The sequence below is a fragment of the Labrus mixtus genome, chromosome 21 (assembly GCF_963584025.1).
Source record: "Labrus mixtus chromosome 21, fLabMix1.1, whole genome shotgun sequence".
In the NCBI taxonomy this organism is placed as follows: domain Eukaryota; kingdom Metazoa; phylum Chordata; class Actinopteri; order Labriformes; family Labridae; genus Labrus; species Labrus mixtus.
In genome coordinates this window covers 16468836-16489776 of record NC_083632.1, presented here as the reverse complement: position 1 = coordinate 16489776, position 20941 = coordinate 16468836, and the positions used below count along the sequence as shown (strand labels likewise).

The 20941-nt window shown below is 40.1% G+C and overlaps 1 protein-coding gene across 1 annotated transcript in view; it reads right to left on the bottom strand.

The window, feature by feature from the left end:
* The window catches only part of LOC132955770 (urotensin-2 receptor), a 48544-nt gene extending 32365 nt beyond the window's left edge, over nt 1–16179 (bottom strand). Inside the window, exons 1-3 of the mRNA XM_061028781.1 lie at nt 15652–16179; nt 13137–13852; nt 10484–10862 (exon numbers count right to left, since the gene is read on the bottom strand). Coding sequence (XP_060884764.1) covers nt 10485–10862; nt 13137–13850 — 1092 coding nt within the window. The 5' untranslated portion in view covers nt 13851–13852; nt 15652–16179 and the 3' untranslated portion in view covers nt 10484. The remainder of the gene's footprint in view (nt 1–10483; nt 10863–13136; nt 13853–15651) is intronic.
* Nucleotides 16180–20941: the final 4762 nt, after the last annotated feature.

Genomic DNA, 20941 nt, shown 5'->3' with positions numbered 1-20941 from the left:
CAGTGACAGAGATAAACCGCCTTTTAACAGGAAGAAACCTGAAGCAGAACCAGACTCATGTGGAACTGCCATCTGCCAAACTGTGCTTGGCTTGGAAAGGGACATAGAGGGAGATGCAGTCTTAATTTACCATGTATCGTAAAAGGGTAGGGATCAATTCTATAAGATCTTTGAAATATATTTTCAAATGGATCCCATTTAGCATTCATGATCTCCATTGTGGTAATTTAGTCAATTGTAGCAAAACAATGTGTTAATGGGCGCGCCCCAAATCTTCCTAAAGCGTTCCTTATACACTTTGAGTAAATGTTCTCCCAGTTCTTCCTGGAGCAAATGCTTTTAGTCATGTATTATTCAGGCACATCTATGCTACTCTGGCTTGGTGAATAAATAAAGACCCTGGAATATTGTAAAAACTGTATTACTGAGTAGAACTCAGATGTGACAGACATTGTTTACATAAAGCACAAAAAGAGAGCGGTGAGAGTTTAATCACCAAATGTTGCTCCGCACCAACCTTCAATTTAAAACAAGAAAAGAAGCATATTGAGACGTTGCATGAAAAACTGTCTCTCTGCTGGGTCTGAACAGGGCTATAGTTTGCAAATGTACCCTTAATATATACAATTCATAACCAGCCCAGATACATAAACAACATGACGAGTGTAGAGATGCAGGAAATTGCTGTGCATGAGTTCCAAAGCTCTGACATCTGGCTTATCCTTCTAAACGTGAAAAGTGTAGCTCTTTTCATAATGCTGAAATGTTTGCAAGCTGAAGATAAAAGCTGTCACTCGGTGTCACGACCTCAGGTGCATTATCAGCTCTTCTGCCTGCCTATAGTTTGCTAAACAATGCACAAACACAACATTCATTACAAATTCACATGAGTTGTCAGAATGGATTTGGGGGAAGAACAAAAGCCTGATGAATGAGCTTCTTAGAGGCCAGGTCCTGAATGTGTGTGCTTGAATCCAATGAGGATATAAAAGAGTGACCCAGGGCAGGGAGAAGTATATGGAATGCATTTATGTGCATCAAATCATTAAAAAAAATGTTCCCCTTTAGACCTTTTAAGTGAGGGTTGAAAGGTAACATGAACCCTGGTAAGGGGGCACTCGATCAATCCTAATCCTGTAGAATCTTGTAGGACGTCAGAAGGGAGTGAGTGCAGGTGCTCATTGATCACACTGGATGTATTTTTAGACAATACAGTGTGTAGTTATTACAGGCAAAGCTTCCTAACACCTGAGAGAGGATGAACGGGGAACAACAATTCCAGATTCCAATTCCCAAAATGAGCCAAGTCAATGTAATCAGCTTTTAGTTTTGTGGCTGGGAGATCAATAGTCCTTTCACCATCATGACTGAAAGAGGATGACTTAGTGCTTGTCTCCCGATGACCTTTCTGAATGTGACCTCCGTCTCACTCTTCCAAGAGACCCTCAGCTCAGACCCAAGTGCTATTTCATTCGGCAGCTGAGATGGAAGATCTAAAGGAAGAAAAAAAAAATCTATAAAATGATTACCAAGTTAATGAGTCCTCCGTCAGTGTTTTCTATAACATGCTCCGACACAGCCTGTGACAGATTAGGATGGCTTTAAAGTTGGGCTGCCACGTGTAGCTCAAGACGTGAAATTAAAGCAATTATAATTAAAGATGGAGCACTTCTGGTCTGAGAGGCGATGATTATTTCATGCTGGCACTAATGCTGGTCAAAACCTTCTTTTCATTTGATCTTTATGAAGGTCATGGGGCGAGATTTGTGCATTGCTACGTGTAAACAAGAATCTGATAGCCTTGATGAATCATGCAAAACACCAAACATTCATACTACTTATCCTTATTAAACTTTGACATCAGACTAAATTGTGATTTAGGGTCAACAACTATGTTATCAGCTCTGTAAGGCTCTCTGTCTCTCTCTCTCTCTCTGATAAATGAATACACGGCCACACAGACCAATGGAAATTCCTTCAGGAGAAATTTGAAGTTCAGTGTCTTGCCCAAGGACGTTTGATATGAAGACTACAGGACCTCAGGGTACAACTGCCAGTGATCTGATTAGAGAATGACCTTCTCTTCCTCTGAGCCACAGCTACCCTTATGTATTTATGTATATGGTAAATGGTACGATTGAGCTTGTGTAGCGCTTTTCTAGTCTTCTGACTACTCAAAGCGTCCTTACACGGCAGGTCAAACCTACTTATTCACACACTGATGGCAGAGGCTGCTATGCAAAGTGTTCTGTAATAACTTATCCATTCATACACATTCACATGCTGCTGCTGTGGCAGCCGGAGCAATCAGGGGTTAAGGGTCTCACCCAGGGACACATTGACATGTGACTAAAGGAGCTGGGGTCGAAATCCCTGACTTTCCGGTTGAGAGACGACCGACTCTACTACTGACGCACAGCCGCACCTAAAATGTGGAAGTTGTGTTTATTTATTCATTAAAATGTAATCAGGCAAACAGGCAGCAATTATCTTAATTATCATATGTGGACTGGAAAAAAAAACAAAAAAACAAGATCAGCCATCCCCGGTATTTTGCACTTAGTCATAAAGTTTATGATAATGTATCACACCAGAACCAAAAAAAACATCAGTTCTAAATGTATTTAATCAATTCAAAATGTAAAAATCAGCATAAACAAAATGTATCTGAGAAAATAAATCCTGACAATCTGCCTTTTCAGTTCAAGTATGCATGTAAAGGAGCCAATTTGTCACCCAATCAGAATTTTCCATCTCAGCTGTTGCTAGGCAGAAAATTGTTTCACAATTCTTTAATTGGTGTTCATGCTAATGCTATGAAATTACATAATAAATTAAATGAGCGAATAATTTCAAATGTCAGTAAAATGACCAATCAGATCATCCCTAAAAGTAGTTTGATAACCAAAAGAGCAAGCTAACTGTTTCCCACGATGGAGGCTGCAAATAACCTTATTATAACGGACAAAGCATTCAATGTATGATCTGCTGTTATCCAGTTGAACTTTTAAATAAAAGTTAGCTTTCATTGGCTTAGGAAAAAATACATCTGAGCTAAATTTGGTGCACGAAACAAAAGCTTTTGAGATGCATTTCAACTGGATGACAGGTTCAACCTTCAAAGTAATTCAAATTCTATGAGGCCGTCATGCCAGCTTATTTATTCTGGCTGCTGCTTTGACTGTTTTGTTTAGGTTAATTTGGGAAAATGTCAACATGTAAAGTTGCCTGTCAGTCAATATATTTAGTAATTCAGAGATGATAATGCCCTGCAATCTTGCATAAGGGCCTTTTTTTTAATTCAATAACATTTAATAAAGCTGCTGTGCCAATCTAAATTTATCATTTATGAACATTATTGCTCATTTGTGCTGGTGGGTTCCACAATAACATAACCTCAGTTCTCTGATCAAAGTCCTGAAGAGTCTGTTGCTCACTTGGCTGTGTGCGCGCTGTTAAGATGTGGAGGTTGACAGAAAATGTTGTTAGTCCTGGGTAGGTATGGGGGGGAGGTTGGGAGGGGGTTCAGTGTTTTGCAACCGATTATCTGCATTATGAAGAGCTCACAGAGTTTACGTGATGATGCGTCAGGAGGAATTTTCATTTTGCTTAAGAAATCAACTGGTTTCTGTTTTGTATTTCCTTGTGAAAGATTCCACAGGATTCCCTTTGCAAGTATGCGTAAAGCTGAACGGAGCGGCTCGACCCAGACAGGAAGTGAGACAAAGGAATGCATACAGCATCCAGTAACTTTCAAAGTAAAACCCGATGTACAGACTTCTGCTCGTATATTTCATCACTTCACGAACAGCAAAACAACCATCGAAAAGGCAAAGTCGTCTGTTTTTTGCACTTTGTTCTCTTAATTCCAGCGTGATTTTGTAGTTCTCCTGTGATCTAGTGAACCTGCGAGTCCAGCTGCTCGTGTCTGCGCTCAGTTACGCTTATGCTTCAGAAACAGATCCAGTGGGGTAGGGCGTATTGGACAAAGCAAAACCCACCGTGGAGACTGAACACTGAAAACACAGACACTCGGACACAGGTCCTGTTGAATCCACCAATAAGGCTGGACTTGGCACTGCAATTTTTGTTTAAGAGCTAGACTTTTAAAATGTAACTTTTGCAGTACAGGTGAGGGAACAGCGCTGGTGGTTTCCCTTTTTCTATGATGGGCAGGAGGGGGGGGTCAAGTTTTTAGAGTTTAGAGTTGCTAAAGTACCAAACTACTACTTGCATATCTGAGGGTATTGATCATTTACATCACTGGTACGTGGAATCCATGACAGCAAACCCAATACAGCCCTGGAACAACCCTCAGGAAGGCATTCATGTTTGTAAAATAAAGCAAAGCACTTTAAATCAAGAGTTAAAGCTGTGATCCTTAAGAGTGACTTTTAATAGCAACCTTTTTCTTTTCAGGACTCTTTCTTATTCCCTTTCATCAAAGCAACAAAGGAGCATATCCAACTTTTTTCCCTATAGAACACTGAAAACAAACTTTCAAGTGAATGAATAATACAATGGGTTTGTGTTATCTTAACAGTTTGTTTTAGCTTCTTCTATGAATTACGTATGTATCCATTTAGGCGCAGACGGCACACAACGAAGTGTTATTCAGAAAAAAAAAATTCACGTTTAATTTCACGCTTCCTCTGCTGACTAATTTCCTCTCTTTATCTGGGAGGAAAAGGACAAGCATATAGACGTGTCACTACAACAATGACATGTAAGACAGATGACTTTATTTTGTGAACATGTTTCGTGCAGGATGGGGTTATTCATGAACATGTAGGCATGGAATATGTGAATGCAATTTTCTGTGTGTTATGTGTTTGAAAGCAAAGGTTTTGGTTTTAATCTAGAGACTTCAGGACTTTTTTTTGGATGCTAAAAACTAAAGATAAATGTGCACAAAGTTATAATGGACATAAACAGGCAATTCTTAATCCAGTGAACAGATGCTTATCCCGTTTACTCTCCTGGGACACTAACAACCTCTTTCGGGGGAATTTCAGACTTGCGTGTGAGCGGAATAATTTATCCATTCTATGTATGGAATAATTGATCTTGTTCCATATGCCCTTGCTGATGTGGTGAATATTAATACCACAGTCCTACCAAAGTGCACTAAACAGTACGTTTTTCCATCATGACTGCTAAAACTGCCTGGTTCCTACCATTTCCTGTCTCCACTGGCTGCTTCCTGCGTTGCAGTAAACATTTATTGCTGTCAAAGTACATGAAGAGTTAAGGCACATTCCCATAGCCTAACAGGCAGTCGTCCTTTATTTTTACTGAGGAAACATTTATGGGTCACTTTACAGTTCAGCATTAAAATCTTATTAGCCAGCGCTGATGCATTGTCAAGGGACTCGTTTCCAATCATTCACTGTGGCACTGAAGACGTGTGTGGAAACCTATAAAACAAAATCAAGGTTTAAGCATTACATCATGTTAAGAGAGAAGACTGAAAGTTAAATATTTGAAAAAAAAAAAAATCAGAAGGAATACATTTTTCCATTAGGGCATTAAAAAACTGATGGTCACAAGGTGCTGTGGTAGAACATTGGCCTCCTTGAGCGTACCCATGCACAAGTTTCCACGGTTAAAAAAGTGAACACACGACAGAATAATTGGGCAGATTTTGGTTCTGCTTTTTGGGGCAAGTGAGTCAGTCGTCAAATAGGTTCGATCCAAGTTCCTGCAGCCACGTCAACGTGTCCTTGTGTAAGAAACTTAACCCCAAGTTGGTCACGCTGCTTTGTCAGCGTGTGAGTGAGTATGAATGGGATTAGCTAATACTGATAGTCTCACTACATAGCAACCTCTGCCATCAGAGGTGTGTGAGTGTGTGAATGGGTGTGACCTGTGGTGTAAAAGTGCTTTGAGTAGTCAGAAGATAAGACAAGTGTTATACAAGTACAAGTCCATTTACCATCCCAGCAATCAGTGGTGGCCAAAGTACTCTTTAAAAATTTAAAAATATAAAATTTTACGCTTTACAAATATATTAAAGTAAGGTCTTGAATGGAATCTGTGTAGTAGTCTGTTGTATTCCTGTCACTGCTCTCTCCACACACAGTTGGATCAAAACTCTCTCATCTCACTTTTTTTTTTTCGGTCCTGCATCGGGTGTCTCAGATTTTTTTAAACATCGGTTAAGATTTGAAAAAATCCTTTTAACAGCGAACAAAGTGTTAGGTTGTTTTACGGCTAAATTCCACCAGATGTGTCTTCTGTTTGTTTTTCACTTTATTCAATGTGTGTGCTTCCACTGGCTCCACTGCGCTGCGTCCCAGCTCAGTCCCAGCGCCAAGGAGCCAATTTACCACAGAGCAGATTCAGCAGGACAGGAAGTCAGACACCAAAACAACAAAAAGACTAAATTTTGACGTTTCATAACGACCTTATGTGTGTGATGTGTTTGTAAGAGTTTATATATCGTTTTATACCACATTCATTGTATTATCTCATGCTGTCGCGAGTGTATCTGTAACACTGCAGGAAATCCTTTGTGTCCCCTCCTGCTGCTCCGTGCTGCGCTCAGCCTGTGGGTGTTGACGGACGAGGAAGCCCGGCGCCGTACCGGAGCGAAGCTGACACGCTCACGGGTCTGGTGGAAGTTCTGGGTTAGAGGAGGGGAGGAGAGGACTGCTGCCATCCAGTAATCATTGAATTAATGATCAATGAAATGTTTGTGTTGAAAAAGATGAGAACTTTTCTTGCTTCATACATTTTATAAGTCAGCTAAAGATGAATCAGTCATGAAGAGATACAACATTTTTTTCTTTGCAGAGAAAGAACAAATAATATTACAGCTTTATGCTCAGAGATTCAAGCCTGCTGCACCGCCGAGGTAATTTCACAGTAAAGTATGATATAAAATCAATCAATACTCTCATTTGGGGATATGGCTTTCTTGTTTGGCCTCTCGTGTCCTCCTCTGTGAACAGGAAATGAGAGGATTCTCCACCTCGACAGGTTGTCATGTATGTGATAGCTGTAAAATTAGTCTGTTTCTCCAGGGCATATAAACTGTTTATGTGCCATCATAATTAAAAAGCTTGTACAGTATATTGCTATACATAAATCAAACATTGATGATGATTGCCTCCTTAATGGTTTAAATGAAAGCACATTAGGCTGGACGGTTATTTCCCAGAGGAGACAATGGGTTGAGCAATGACCTTCAGAGTGGCTCGTTAGAGAAACATAACTGGGCCTCTACAGTATGTGCATCACAGTGATGTTGCATATGTAGTTAACATTTAAATTCACTGAGTTAGAAAATCTGCAGTACATAACGAGTTCATTAAAATATATAATTAAAAACATATTGCTGCCAAAAAGTGACGTCGCCAGCCTGGTCAGCGTCGCTAGGTATCCAAGATGTTTTGCACAGCGAAGCAGCCGCTTGAAATACACAAATTTTCTTCAGGTAGCGTGCTGTAGGCGATGATGGCGGCTGAACTCGCTGTCATGAACGCGCGTGTCTCAGCATTTTATTATTATTGGGGAAATTGGTCACACTGGTATATAGAATGCATCAAACTTTTTAGGCGAAAAGATTGATAATAAAAATGCTCAAACACCAAATTTACCTGCAAGCAGAAAATCAGTATGAAGCTGCTTAATTGCATGCAAGAAACTCACACCAGTCTCCCAATATACACGTAAACAACCCAAGCCTGCTCGCTTGTCGGGAATTTTCCTGCTAAATTTGCACATGGGCGCACCCCAACTTCAGGTAGATATTTTACTCGGGAGGTAACAGGAAGAACTCTTCTTTTTGCATTCAAACATACCTAAAACTCTTTTGTGCGAGCGTGAATATTCCATAGGACAAACTTTTGGTGGTGTTTGCGAGTATATTAAAGATACACATTGCATGTGTGCGTCTCAATGTGGCCAGTATGCGATCATATTCTCTGCCCTTGTGAATTATTGCAGGTGTCACTCAGTACATCGTTTTCCAAGGAAGGGAGTAGAAATAAATGGCTCACTGTTTTACACTCCCTCTCTGCAGGCAGCCTTGGACACACACCATCAAGTAATCTAGTATATACAATATATTAGCTGAGTGCAAAGCTATGAACGGAATTATAAATATTGGATTTTCCTTTTTTTTTATTGTGGGACGAAATGGAATTAAAAGCAATATATCTTTGAACTTAAAAAGTCTATTTCCAATTGATTTTTTTTTTGCAGAAGTGGGTAAATGCTTAAATATTCTGATGTGGTAATCTGGATTAAATTAGTATCTTTGGCCGCCTTACTTATTCATTTTAGAGATATCATAATGCGCAAAAAGAACAAAGAAATAAATCTTTCAGTTGTTTGCCAGCTGGCTTTTCACAGCACGGCATTTGCTGCCAAACTCTATAAGTGGCATCCCGACCCCCTTCTCCGGTCATCCTGCTGTCCAACCTTCGTTCCCCTCTGCTGCTCTATGATTGAGTCCTTTGTGACCCACATATAAAACCCATTTAATGTATTAAAGACTGATGCCGACTGGCAGACACATACATAAATCCACACAAAATATTTATGTGCTGAAAGAAGTGGGGCACCTGGCAATTGTGCAATTGCGCAAAGCTGAGATATAATCAGACCTCATACAGATTCCAAACAGGAACTGCCTTGAATCAACTAAGAGGATTTATAGACGATGAAATAATAAAGAATCTGACACAAGTACAAATTGAATATAGAACAGGAAACCTTAAAAAGGATATTTCAGGAAGTATGAAAAAGCAACTCTAAAGCTGCACTATCAGATAATGAATATGCTGCACAGTTACTGAGTTCAAGAGGCCGTGCAGCGACTGAAATGGCTTTTTAAAACAGTGTGAATGTTTTGTCACTAAAGCCTGGCTGACATTGTCCCTGCAGGTATTTTTGGTTGTTCCCGTTATGGTTCCTTTCATTTTGGAGCTGCAAATCTGTAAATCTGCAGCATGGGTTTTAGAGTTTTGAAAAGGGTAAAAGTGTTTTCCAAATGAATGTAACGTAGCTGTAAAAGCTTATCAGCATATAACTGTCAATTTAAAATGAATTAGACCATAACAAATGTATTTTGTTATCTTTAGAAAGTAAAACTATTCAGAAAATGTTACTGTGCAGAAAAGCATTCAACATGCAGGTGGGGTAATAAAATAATATCTTATCTCCTCCCTGGTGTAAAGGCTGTGACACACCAAGCAGACGACAAAGAACTAGTGATGACCCTCCATGCCAGCAGGTGGCGGTAGTCCTTTGCTGTGATACAAGAAGACCATCTTCAGACTATTGGTCACCTCTCAGGTAGCCTAGTTATCGAGAATAATGTCTGATGAAAAGTTGAAAATGGCCCTGGCGTTGTCAGTCCTTGGTCTTTTAGTGGAAAACAGAAGAAGAGGCGGAAGCCACAAATAAGGAGAAACCGCACCAATGGGTGAAAGTATGGATACTACTGCTGCATGCTCAAGGGGCTTTCCTGAACCTGTGTCGAGAGCTGGAGATAAATGAAACCTCCGAACAGCCAATCAGAGAGATTCCGCTCACCAACCGCCGACAGTTCTCCTTGGTGTGGGTCAGAGCCTTAAAGTGTCAAACTCTCCAGCTGCATTCCCCTAAAGGAGGCTATTCATAGATACATACAAGACTAACAACACCTACCTCACTAAAGTGGTAACATGTTTTTATACTTATCAAAGCTACATTAAGTCAATACAAAATCTAATTTTAGATGTTTTTGCTTTTAAAACATTCAGTGCTCACGCCCTAGTCTTGAATTGTCCTCCCAGTTAGTCCTCAAATGACACTGAAAGGCCTTAAAAACTTGTTATCAAGCAAAACTTTTGATGAAAATTTGTGTTTTTTTTCTTCAACAAGACGAGTACTTTCTCCTCTCCAAGCATGTGACTTTACAATTCTCCCAACTTACATGAAATATGAGTGTGATTCATTCATACGTTTATTCTCCTTGAAGAAGAAGACTCCAAAACTGGTTGACCGAAAATATTTTCTTAGAGGAATCAAAGTTGCTGTTAGGAAACTCTCTGAATTTCAGATGCAATACAATATTTATTGTTGCTGAGCATGTTTTAACCAGCTCACCCAGTTCCATACATAAACACTGAGAGGCACTAGACGTCCCATACGGACGAGAGTACCTCACATAACACAATGTTTGAAACACATTATTTCAGAGGGCCAGAAATCAAAGCCATCTGCAATCATTCAGCGTATTAATATCAGACTCTGCTCTTTTATTAAACTCCAACAAAGTCACTCCTTAAAAAAATAATGAATACAAATGTAGGCATTCTGCTATTGCACAATCTTTGTTACAAAACTGGAAAAACAAAAGTTGGACCAAACTGCTGTTTGAAGCTGTGTTTTGGGAAAACACAAGGAAACAGTTTTGAGATTCTTAATCTTTTGATTTTCTCATCAGCATCAACGACAAAATGACAAATCAGATCAGAAGATCAGCTCCTACCTTACAAACTGCTGTTGTGTGCTCGCAGGGATGCTGTGTGCGTAAGCATAAAGCTCTCAGTGCACTGCTGACTGCTCGAAGATGGCGACCTGCGCGGGGAACGCTGGAAGCGACTCTTCCTGTTGAAGTAGCTGCCAGCTGTCCAGGAGCGCTTGTGCTTCCTCAGGTAGTCCTTGTAGTTCTTGGTGAGCAGTGTGTACAGAAAAGGGTTGATGCAGCTGTTGGAATACGTCAAACATGTGGTCAGATAGTTGATGTTTCGTTTGACTTTGGTGGACAGGGACATTGAAGGGTGGAACTGGCTCAGCAGCTGCCAGATCCAGAAGGGCAGGAAACAAGCCCAGAAGAGGAGCACGATAGTGAATATCAGGTACAGCACCTTGAAGGGGTTTGAGGCCAAAGAGAAAAAACATTATGAGCGTCATTGATCAACAGCACTGTGTGATAGTGTCCAATGCCCTGCCTACCATAATGTTATCATCTGGGTGAATACATGACCAGACTGACTGTATACACATATATCATTGATCATGACCTAACATGACCCAATCTAAATGGGGTTTGCCATGCCAACATCAATCTGATTTTGATTTATTTAGGCTATTTTAGAAAATAGAGCTACACTTTGCTCGTATATCCATAAAGTAATCCTACAATAATGATGATTTATGTCATAAACCGTGTTCTATGAACATGGGTTAGACCTTTTAGTGCCACACTAATGGTTTTTAGCACTCGTCTCGCACAATAAATTAGTTTGATGATCTTCTTCAGACATACACATCTAGCTTTGTCAATTAAGTGCAATAAGTTAAATTGAGCCCTGATCATTTAACTCCAGTGATCCATTCAACGAAAGCCAAGGAGAGCTTTGTGTACCCTGCCGTTTTTCCTCCAGCTTAATCACAGCAAGTGAGCCGCTGCGACGCATAACATAAGGAGATTATTAATTATTCCTGTTCCATTACCAACACTTCTAAAGGTTGGACGGTCTGCATTTTCCCCCATGCTTTTAGGTACATGTATATTCTATTTTAAGTCTTTAACGCAATTGAAGGGCAGCATTCGTCACATAGTTTATCACAGTGATAAGAAATAAAATGAAGCTCTCTTAGTCCCTGCTACGAAGCAAATTGGAAAAGGATTTTTCTCAGCATAAGCAGGAAGCGAGAGGGGAATGGAATAAAGGCAAACCTGCAGCAACAGGGAGATGGGTTGATAATGTAATGCTGCTTCAAGCCAAGAGTGTTCAGTACATCGCATACTCTTAAAGAGCAACTTTTATTGTGACACATTTGTAAATACTGTTTTTATGTTGTTTTCGATGTATTGTCCATGCAGCAATTTCCCAGCATCCTAGACAAATTTCTCCCTAGGGAGACGAATAAAGAAACCTTGACCTTGACTTTGACAGTGTTGTTGGCAAAGCCTTCAAATAAAGACTCATACAAGAGTTTTGCGACTGAATGTCACAAGCCTGATGTGAGTCACAGGATAAAACCTTTACCACGAGGCTCAGAACACTCTCAATGAGGAGTGTGACTAAATCAAGAGCTTGGAGGTCGAATATATGTGAATGTCTAACTCCCTGCCCATTCAATAGCTTCCACAAGATAGGTGTGTTTGAATCAATCACCAGCTGAGTTGCAGACGTGGTAAAAAGTGAGAGACAGAGTATAGATTAAATCTTCACACCAAAAAAGGAGAAATAAGAACTGGGTCTCAGATTTGTTTTAATGACTTATACCCTTTCAAAAGTCCCACAGAGGTAGGATGGAGGAGGAGGAAGGTTTTCGCTCAAACATCATCCTCACCCTAACCAAGTGTTTCCAATTTGTTAACCTTTACTATAGAAATCCAAGATCATTAAGTGGTGTGATTTGTCCATAGAAATTTGTAATGTCCTTGGAAGCAGGAGTGTATCCAGAGGGGTGCCCAGGGGTGGCATGTACCCTCTTGAGATCTGGTCAGCCATCAATCCTACACTTTGATTGGCTTTTGTGTTGCAACAAGCTGCTAGGAGCTTTCTGTGACTTTTCACATACATCTCCCTTTAGAGTCCTTAAAGAATCAAGCTAAGAAGATATATTTGCTGCCACACTGTTAATTTACTTTTTTTAGTTCAAAGTTTATTTTCTGGGTTTTTCATTTTCATTTGATAGGACAGCTGAAGATAGACAGGGAATGTTGGGAGTGAGCTTGGGGGTTGGCATGCACCAAACCGCTTCAGGACCGGGATTCAAACCTGGGACCAGTGTGACAAGGACCGTAGCCTTTATTTGTGGGACGCCTGCTCTACCAATTGAGCTAAAACCGCACCTTGTTGTGTTACTTTTTTGTGAAATTATAGATAGGAATATAACATATTTTAGATACTTTAATCTTAGTGGTAAAAGCAATTATAAGTACTGGAGATAGGAAGGGTAAATGCATGATTTCAATCTGCACACAAACTTCACGCCAAGTTGGTGCCCAAGTAAAAAAAAAAAAACTCTGGACACATCCCTAATTGAAAGCACTGGTTAATGTTGTTAGCCTTCATATTAGGGTGTCTTTTATGATGAACTGTAGAGTAAAAATAGTACAAGTGCCCTTATCTGAAGAAAATAACAAATTGGGAACTTTAAAGTACACTTCCTTGTTATGCACTGACCTTTTGATTGGGAAGTTTCTTGGTCTGTTTGAACGTCTCCGTCTGTGAAACCCAATAAGTGCGCGCAAGTTGGATGTAGAGATAGCATATAATCAGTCCAGGAGCGACTATGCTAGTGCAAAACAGGAAGGATATGTAAACCTTATAGGAGAGGGGTGACAAGGTGGTTTGACACATGGCCTTGTTGCCCAATGTCATCAGCTGAATTCTCACGATCATCGGTAGGGTGAGGATGAGCGATGCAACCCAAACCAGCAGAGCGATGGCCTTCCGGTAGCTTTTCGACCGCTTGACTGTGTCCAGTGGCTTGAGCACAGCAAAGTAGCGCTCAGTGCTCATGATTGTTAGCGTGAAGATACTAGCATGCATGGTCAGGAAGTCCATGCTGATGAGAATCCGACACCCTGCATCTCCAAAGTACCATCCCTGAAGAAAGTGAGTGCAGACTACAAAGGGTATGGTGAGAAGATAGAGCAGATCTGCCAAAGCTAAGTTTATGATGTAGATGTACATAGAGGCAGCAGTCCTCATGGAATGGCACATGACCACCAAGGTATAGATGTTTCCTGAGACTCCAACGAAACACATGATGGAGAGGATAGTTCCAATGGTAAAGGTGGCAGCTGAGTCCTCATGCGTGTTCAGAGGTGGGTCAGTGGCATTGGCGCCCCTTTCCACGAGGACTCCTACAGGTTCCATGGACACTGTGGTCATATCTGGATGCATGGGAATAGAAATAAGAGTTAGGGTTGGGATTTAGAAAAAAGGGCATTAGGCAATCATCCTTTGCCTTTTAGATTGGATTGGTCCTTACACTGTCATAAAACTATAGGGGATCTTTCTGAAATGTGGACTCTGAAAGTAAGAGGAACTACAGTGGCCTGTTTCATTTCAGCCATAATCTTCATTGTCGTGAATGAAGTCACAAAGGAGGGATTTAATTAGCTCGCTTTCAATGCAAAGCTTCTTTTCAGGCGTCGTTTCAAGTTTAGCTGAATCTGCATCTTTCATTTGAAATGGCTGTGACTACTTTCACGTGAGCACGTTTCTCAACAGGAAATGAAATCCCTGATCACTCGTGGCTTGGAAAGATGCTCTGAGATGAATCTGTGAACTCAAGTCAATTAAATTCATTCCTTTTTTTAAATTGGGTCGCCAATTAAAAAAAAACAGCGAGACGAAGTTAGGTTTTGAAAGTTTTCATGCAAATAATGTAAAAACTGCCACCCTCTGAAAACACATTGACATGCACTGCCAATGATGAAGGACAAGTAAACAAAAGAGCATTTGGGACAGTTGTGCTGTGCATTAATAGCATTGCTACCCAATGCTCTGGGTCCTGAATATTAGTAGGTTATGGGAAAGTCTTCTGATTTACAAGGAGTCCTGTCCAGGGGTTGACTACACAACAGGTACATGCTTTGGCAGATGGAGATACTGTATAAGCCATCAAATCATTCAATTGCTTTAAATGAAATGTTTGGGTGGACCTACTAAGGATTGAAAACTGTACCAGAGCATTTGTTTTATTGATTGTTGGTAAGAAAAGATCAACAAAGAACAAGAAATGTAAAAACCAAAATGTCTGCCCTAACTTTATTGACATGAAGTGTCCTCAGAGGTCATGGAAAACACAACGGCTGTTTTCGTACTTTATAGTAAAAGAAGCAATGCTCCATTAAAATAAATATATGAGAAAAAGTCCTGCATTCAAAATCTAATTTAAGCCAAAATACCGAAAATATCATCAAAATATATTTAAGGTTACACACATGATGAATATGCAAAGAGAACATTCAGACTCTAACACACTATCATGCATAATTAATCTAACCTCAGTCATAAAAAGTACAAGTTCATTCATATTTTTAATTTATAAATTAAAAGGAGAATATCCAGTTTTTTCAGCACAGTTCTTGGGGAAATAAACTTCATCATCATCATCATCATCACTGAAGGTGTCTTGAATGAATGAATGACTTTGAACAGATCACAATCTGAGTTGTAACATAAGTGAAGCACCAAAGAAACCAAATGACAGCATGATATCATGAAGCCACAATTCCATTTATTCTAATGTAACATTTTTACAGTTAAACATTTCTGACAGGAATAGGAGTTTTGGTCATTTGTTGATGTTCTCTCTGAGTTTTAATGTACGTCAACAGAATGTCAGAGTGCTGATGATGAAATGTCTCCTCACTCTCTTTGAGTGTACAGACAAAATGAGGCAAGCTTTTCCTATCGTCTGTACAAATAGATTCCAATGTGTCAGAGATGACGTAGCTATTGGAGGAACACAGAAAACTTTGAATTCACCTGTACAGTCAATTAACCAAGCGTTTGAGATCAGAGATTCATTGAGAAAGGAATCACACTACACATATGCTGCTATGTTTTCCCTAAAAGATGGATTAATATAACACTTAGGATCATAATAGACCTGTTATATGCGCCCTGTGAGGCACCACAACCCTCAGACAATTACAAATGCATCACAATATACGAGTCTTACCTGTACTGCCTCCCAGGACAGAATGGTTCAACACTCAGCTGATGTTCCATCAACCATGCTTTGTTTCACTTTGCTCCCCCAAACTTCACACTTGCTGCAAAAATTTCACACTCCATAAAAGTCCCAACAGTCTTACAGTGTATCGAGAGGTGAAGCACGCAGGTGGAACAAAAGAAAAAAAAATCTATATCCAGCAATCTCAAGGGGGAAATAACCAAAATGAGTCATCCACTACAACAAAAATCTGTCCATTGTAGAGCACTCTTTGAACAAGCAATCCAATCCAAAGTGATTGGAAAAGAGAAAGGTGCCCTGATAGCAGCCTTAAAAGTTATTTTCCATTACCTTTACACCTCAATAGCTTCTATATAGTAGATGTCAGCTCGGACACGGATGGCAGAGATGTTTAATTCAGCAGGAAAACAAAGAAAAAAAAGGAAGAGAACGTCACTGAAGTGATGATGAAAAATGACGGCCACATTAAGCTACAGCTTGTTACCGAGAATCCTCTCTCCCCGACTGAGAGAGCGAGCCGGTGTATAGAGAGAGGCAAGAGAGGGGAGAGAGAGAGAGAGAGAGAGAGAGAGGGAGGGAGAGAGAGAGAGGGTTAGACAGGAGCACGCTGCTAGTGAGGCACTCTCGTTTAGAAGCCTTAAGTGGGGGGGGGGGGGGGGGGGGGGGGGGGGACCAGGCAAGAGAGGTATGCAGGAAATGTGTGTTGCCGCTCTCTCTCTCTCTCTCTCTCTCTCTCTCTCTCTCTCTCTAACCTCTGTGCCATCTATTTCCATGTAACTGGGTGTGTGCCACAAACTGACTTGAGACACGTTACACGCTGGGAGAACGATGGCTGACTCAGACACACATGAAGTATAAATCAATATCAAAAAAGGCAGCCAACACTGCCCACTTGTTCTGGTGTTGAATATCCAGTGAACACTATTAATTTTAAGTGGATAGTGTCAGGGTCTGTGTCAGTTACATCTGAGGCATCTCACCTTAGCACAGTCATCAAACATCATCTACTGCAAGGGGGGGAGGTTAACAATGTTTTTGGCTATAACTTTAAAGTTGCATGCTGAATCGGAGCTTTCTGAAAATGAATGAAAAGATGGATCAAGCACCAGAGGAGGTTTGTGACCCTGTATAAACCAGCTCTCTCAGAACGCTCCGTTTCGGTGTGTGTGTCTCTTTAAATGCAATGAGCCCCCCCTGAGTTTTTTCCGGTAGACATTCGTCTATTCCTCTGTTGTGAGAATAAAAATGGCCAACCTGTGCAAAAGTTTTGCTATAGGTTGGAGGTGAAATCCATGGGTGGAGATAACAGGGGAGAGCAGGTTTTTTATTTTTACAAGAATCCCACTGTGACGTCACAAGGAGAGCAAATTTGAAATGGAGCATTTTCTCTGTGTTGTTAGACTTATTGCAGACCACAAACAAAGGACTGGATGGATTTATTTCACATGTTGTGGGTCAGTAGAGACTCAGGTTACCCAAATATATGTTCAAAAACACTGTAGAAGTGGACTTTTCATAATATGTCCCATTTAACATTTTGCATCAATAAGTCTAACTATTCATTGACTATGGCATTTAATCCCTCAAGCTGTTTAGTTTATTCACACTAACAAGTCTTCGACATAAGTAGCATTGTCACTGAAGAAGTATGCACACGTTCAATGGTTTCAAAAGTCCCATGGAATATAACTGGGCTGTTCAGCGAGTTTGACATGGGGGCTTGTCGGGATTCTGCAGCATCAGAGTTCATCAGCCAAATAAGTATTTATTTATTTAAACTAGAAAAGGGGATGCTGTGAAACTTTGAATCAATTCTTTGTAATACAAAAATGAATTCAATCATCTTATCCAATGGATTAAATCATATTTGGAATTTGAAAATGATTTGCACCATTAATATGTGCTTGGATCTAACAGGAAGTCAGCTTCTCAGCCAGCAGACACTCAAGTGCAGCTGTGCAAGATCTATATGCCCAAAACAACAGTTTTAGGAAGCTTGTAAAGGCCTTTTTACCCCAAATGATGATGTGTCATAGGAAGGAATTGTGCAAAATCTGTGAACAACAGTTTTCATTTATCCTTTATAAATCCATGTTGCACATGCACAACAGATGTAAAGATCAATGATCATTCAAACATGATCATTCAAGATTAAATGTAGAAAACAAATGAGCAAAAGTGATTTTTTTTTTGTGTGCAAATATTTTACATGATTATGTGTAGAATCATCAATTTCTGGTCCTGCAATGTACAGTTGATTCAGTGCTTTAAGCCCATTCAGCCCATTCATTGGCTGTTACCATTTGCTGTTTCAAAGGATTGATTTAAGGGATTTAAAGAGACAGCAGCTGAAATGAACCGTTTTCTGCCAAGGCTGAAATGAGGGTTTTTTACGGACACCAGTAGGAGTTTTTTTCATGTAAAGCTATACTGTACAGGTTTCACAGACTGACAACATGAAAGGTGAAAATGAGGTTAATACGGGATCTTTAAGACTACTCATAGCACATAGACATGTAACACATTAATGGGTACGGTCCAAGGCGGTGTGAATGTGAGGAACATGATGTCCATTGGTTGTTGTAGCAAAAGAAAACACCTGTCCAATCTGACCTCAGCTGTTTTGGGAGACAAGTCATTTTAATCTTGCTTCTTTTGGCTTGTTGACATTTCCATTTTTTTAAAATAAGCTTGTGGGGCTTAATGCCAAAGCCTCGGCCAACTTTACATGGATATTAATTATAATAGATATTTAAAACTCTGTCAAAAAATGGTCTGTTCACATGATCTTTATTTGGCTAAATATCGTCGTCCCCAGGAGAATGATTCCAAAGTCTCAAACAAACATGCCGGCCCAGAATTCAGAGCAACAGGACCTTTTTTTAACTTTAACTTTTTTTAGAACTTAAAAAAAAAACAAACAAAGGATGCTTATAAGATATTTATTTATTATTATTCATTTATTAAGTTATTTGACAACGATGAATGCAATGCTTAGAAAGTTAAACAAACCCTTAGTCGGTCAAATTTGAAATGAAATATGAAAAATGGCTTTTGGAAACTTACGGACATATAGAAAAAGCAACCTTTTCAAATGAATCCTGGGAATACACATGAACTAAGCCTTACACATGTTTTTTTTGTTAATGACCACTACCTTGATGGTTTGAATAAGAAAACAACACAAAAGCAGTTCCTAGATGGGGGAGATATCCAATCCATGCATGCCCTAGTTAATAATTACCTGTAGGAGAGCATCATGAACAGTAGCTTGCAGTTATAGTCCATTCAGCCTGATGTGACAGCAGCTCTCTCCCCTGTTCTGTTTTCCATTTGCCACTTATTTACTGTGTGCTGGCCTTCAGGTAGAGTGCTTTTCTACAGACACTCAGAAGGGCCTTTTAATGCTGCTATATTTACTGCTATAACCTTTGAACCTCACGGGTCAGAGTTCCAATAGAAACCTTTATTTGTTGCAAGTCAATACATTTTGCGACTCCACCAGCCAATAAACAGATACCGTTTTCAACCACATGGAGAGCAGAACATATATTGTATTCAGTAAACCAAAAGGTATGTGTCTGTTGGTTGCAGCATTGAAATGATGAATGGTCCCAGACGCAAGAGAGATATAAATCTTTCTGACAACAGGCATTCACTTTTATGGCCGTAATAAATGTCAACAATTTTCCTATCAGAGTTGAGCAGGTGTGTCTGCATGTAAATATGTCATTGGACAAGCAAGCGGACTTCTGAGCTACATTCTTTATAAACCAATGAAAATAAATAAGCCGCTGTTATTGAACACTCTGTTTGGGGTGATGAGGGTGTTTGCATGTCTGAGGGTTAACGTTGACTGAAGCTGGACTTTAAAAGGGTTGTTGGTTGGATCTTATCACAGCAGCGGTCACGTTGACTCAGCATGAAATGCATGTGTGTGAGTGTGTTTGAAGGTCATCGTCATAAAATTAGAGCCTGTCTGTAAAGGGATTAAAGAGGCGCTGAAGAGCTGCTCCTAAGGCTACATCAGGGGAAGGAAATCGGCTGCTTGCACATTAAATGATGCAAAGCAAACACCTGTCACAGATTTGTGCAATCACAAGAGACTCGACAGGATGACATCTACCTCCACCTCATCAGCCAACTCATACTCACACACACACACACACACACACACACATATACATAAACACACAACAAAAACACATGCAGCGACATTGTGACATGAAAAAATGAAACAGAAGGAAGACAAAAAAAATCACACATGCAGATAATCACCTGTACCAAACTGACAGCTAATATGTTGTTCATATGTGCGTATGTCTGGATGTGTTAACGTGTTTATCCTTGTTTAGCATACCAAATGTCAGGCGAGTTGGGGGGCAGCTGCATCAGTCAAGCTGCTCTGAAAATCACACACTTCATTATAATAGCCTAAAGCTGGGAATAAATACACACTGACTGAACGCATCTTTAAAGTACACTCACTAATGTTCAAGTTTGTGTGCGTGTGCGCTTGTGTGTGTGTTTCCCGCGCGTTGCTCTGTGTGCTGCGTTGAACGAGCAAACAACATGCATAATGCATCCTCATTCCGAAGCATCTTGCACCGGTGCTGTGGTCGCTGCTGACTGCTCGTCGTTTGTTCTGTGGATGAAAGGAAGAAGTTTGTCAATGCAGGAGACACAAATGAGAACGAAATACATGATTTAATAATGGCAGAATTAAATTACGGCAGGGTCTAAATCAATTAACTACAAAGAAACTTTAAAACAAAGGGACGGCGGCACACAATTCTGAGGACACCCCGAACATTGAGAGTGCCAATAAATATTTGATGTTTCCTGTTCCCTGTCTGGGCCAGAGGGTTCAGATCAATGAGTTAAGAAAAAGGAGAAACATCACAAAAAGACCCGACATTCAAAATTGTGCTTCACTCATGTTTATATATATAGTTATGTTTTATATATGGTTCAGTAGATACAGGTGTTATCTGCAATTTTTAACATATAAACTCACAATCATTACAGACAAAGTGATCTGTGATGTATTCATGCTCCCTTTACAGCAGCACCAATGAAGCTCAAGCATAAGTTCAGTCAGGAAAACTATATTGCCTTCACAATCAGGTCTAACTCTCATTCATCCCTTTTTGCACGCTCACTCGTGTTTCTGCTGTCATTTTTATTCTTTCGACGCTCAGAGTTGTCCTTCTCCAAGCACATCACCCACCCCATAGAGTCCAAGCGCCAAAGTATTTCTGTCAAGTCACATTTC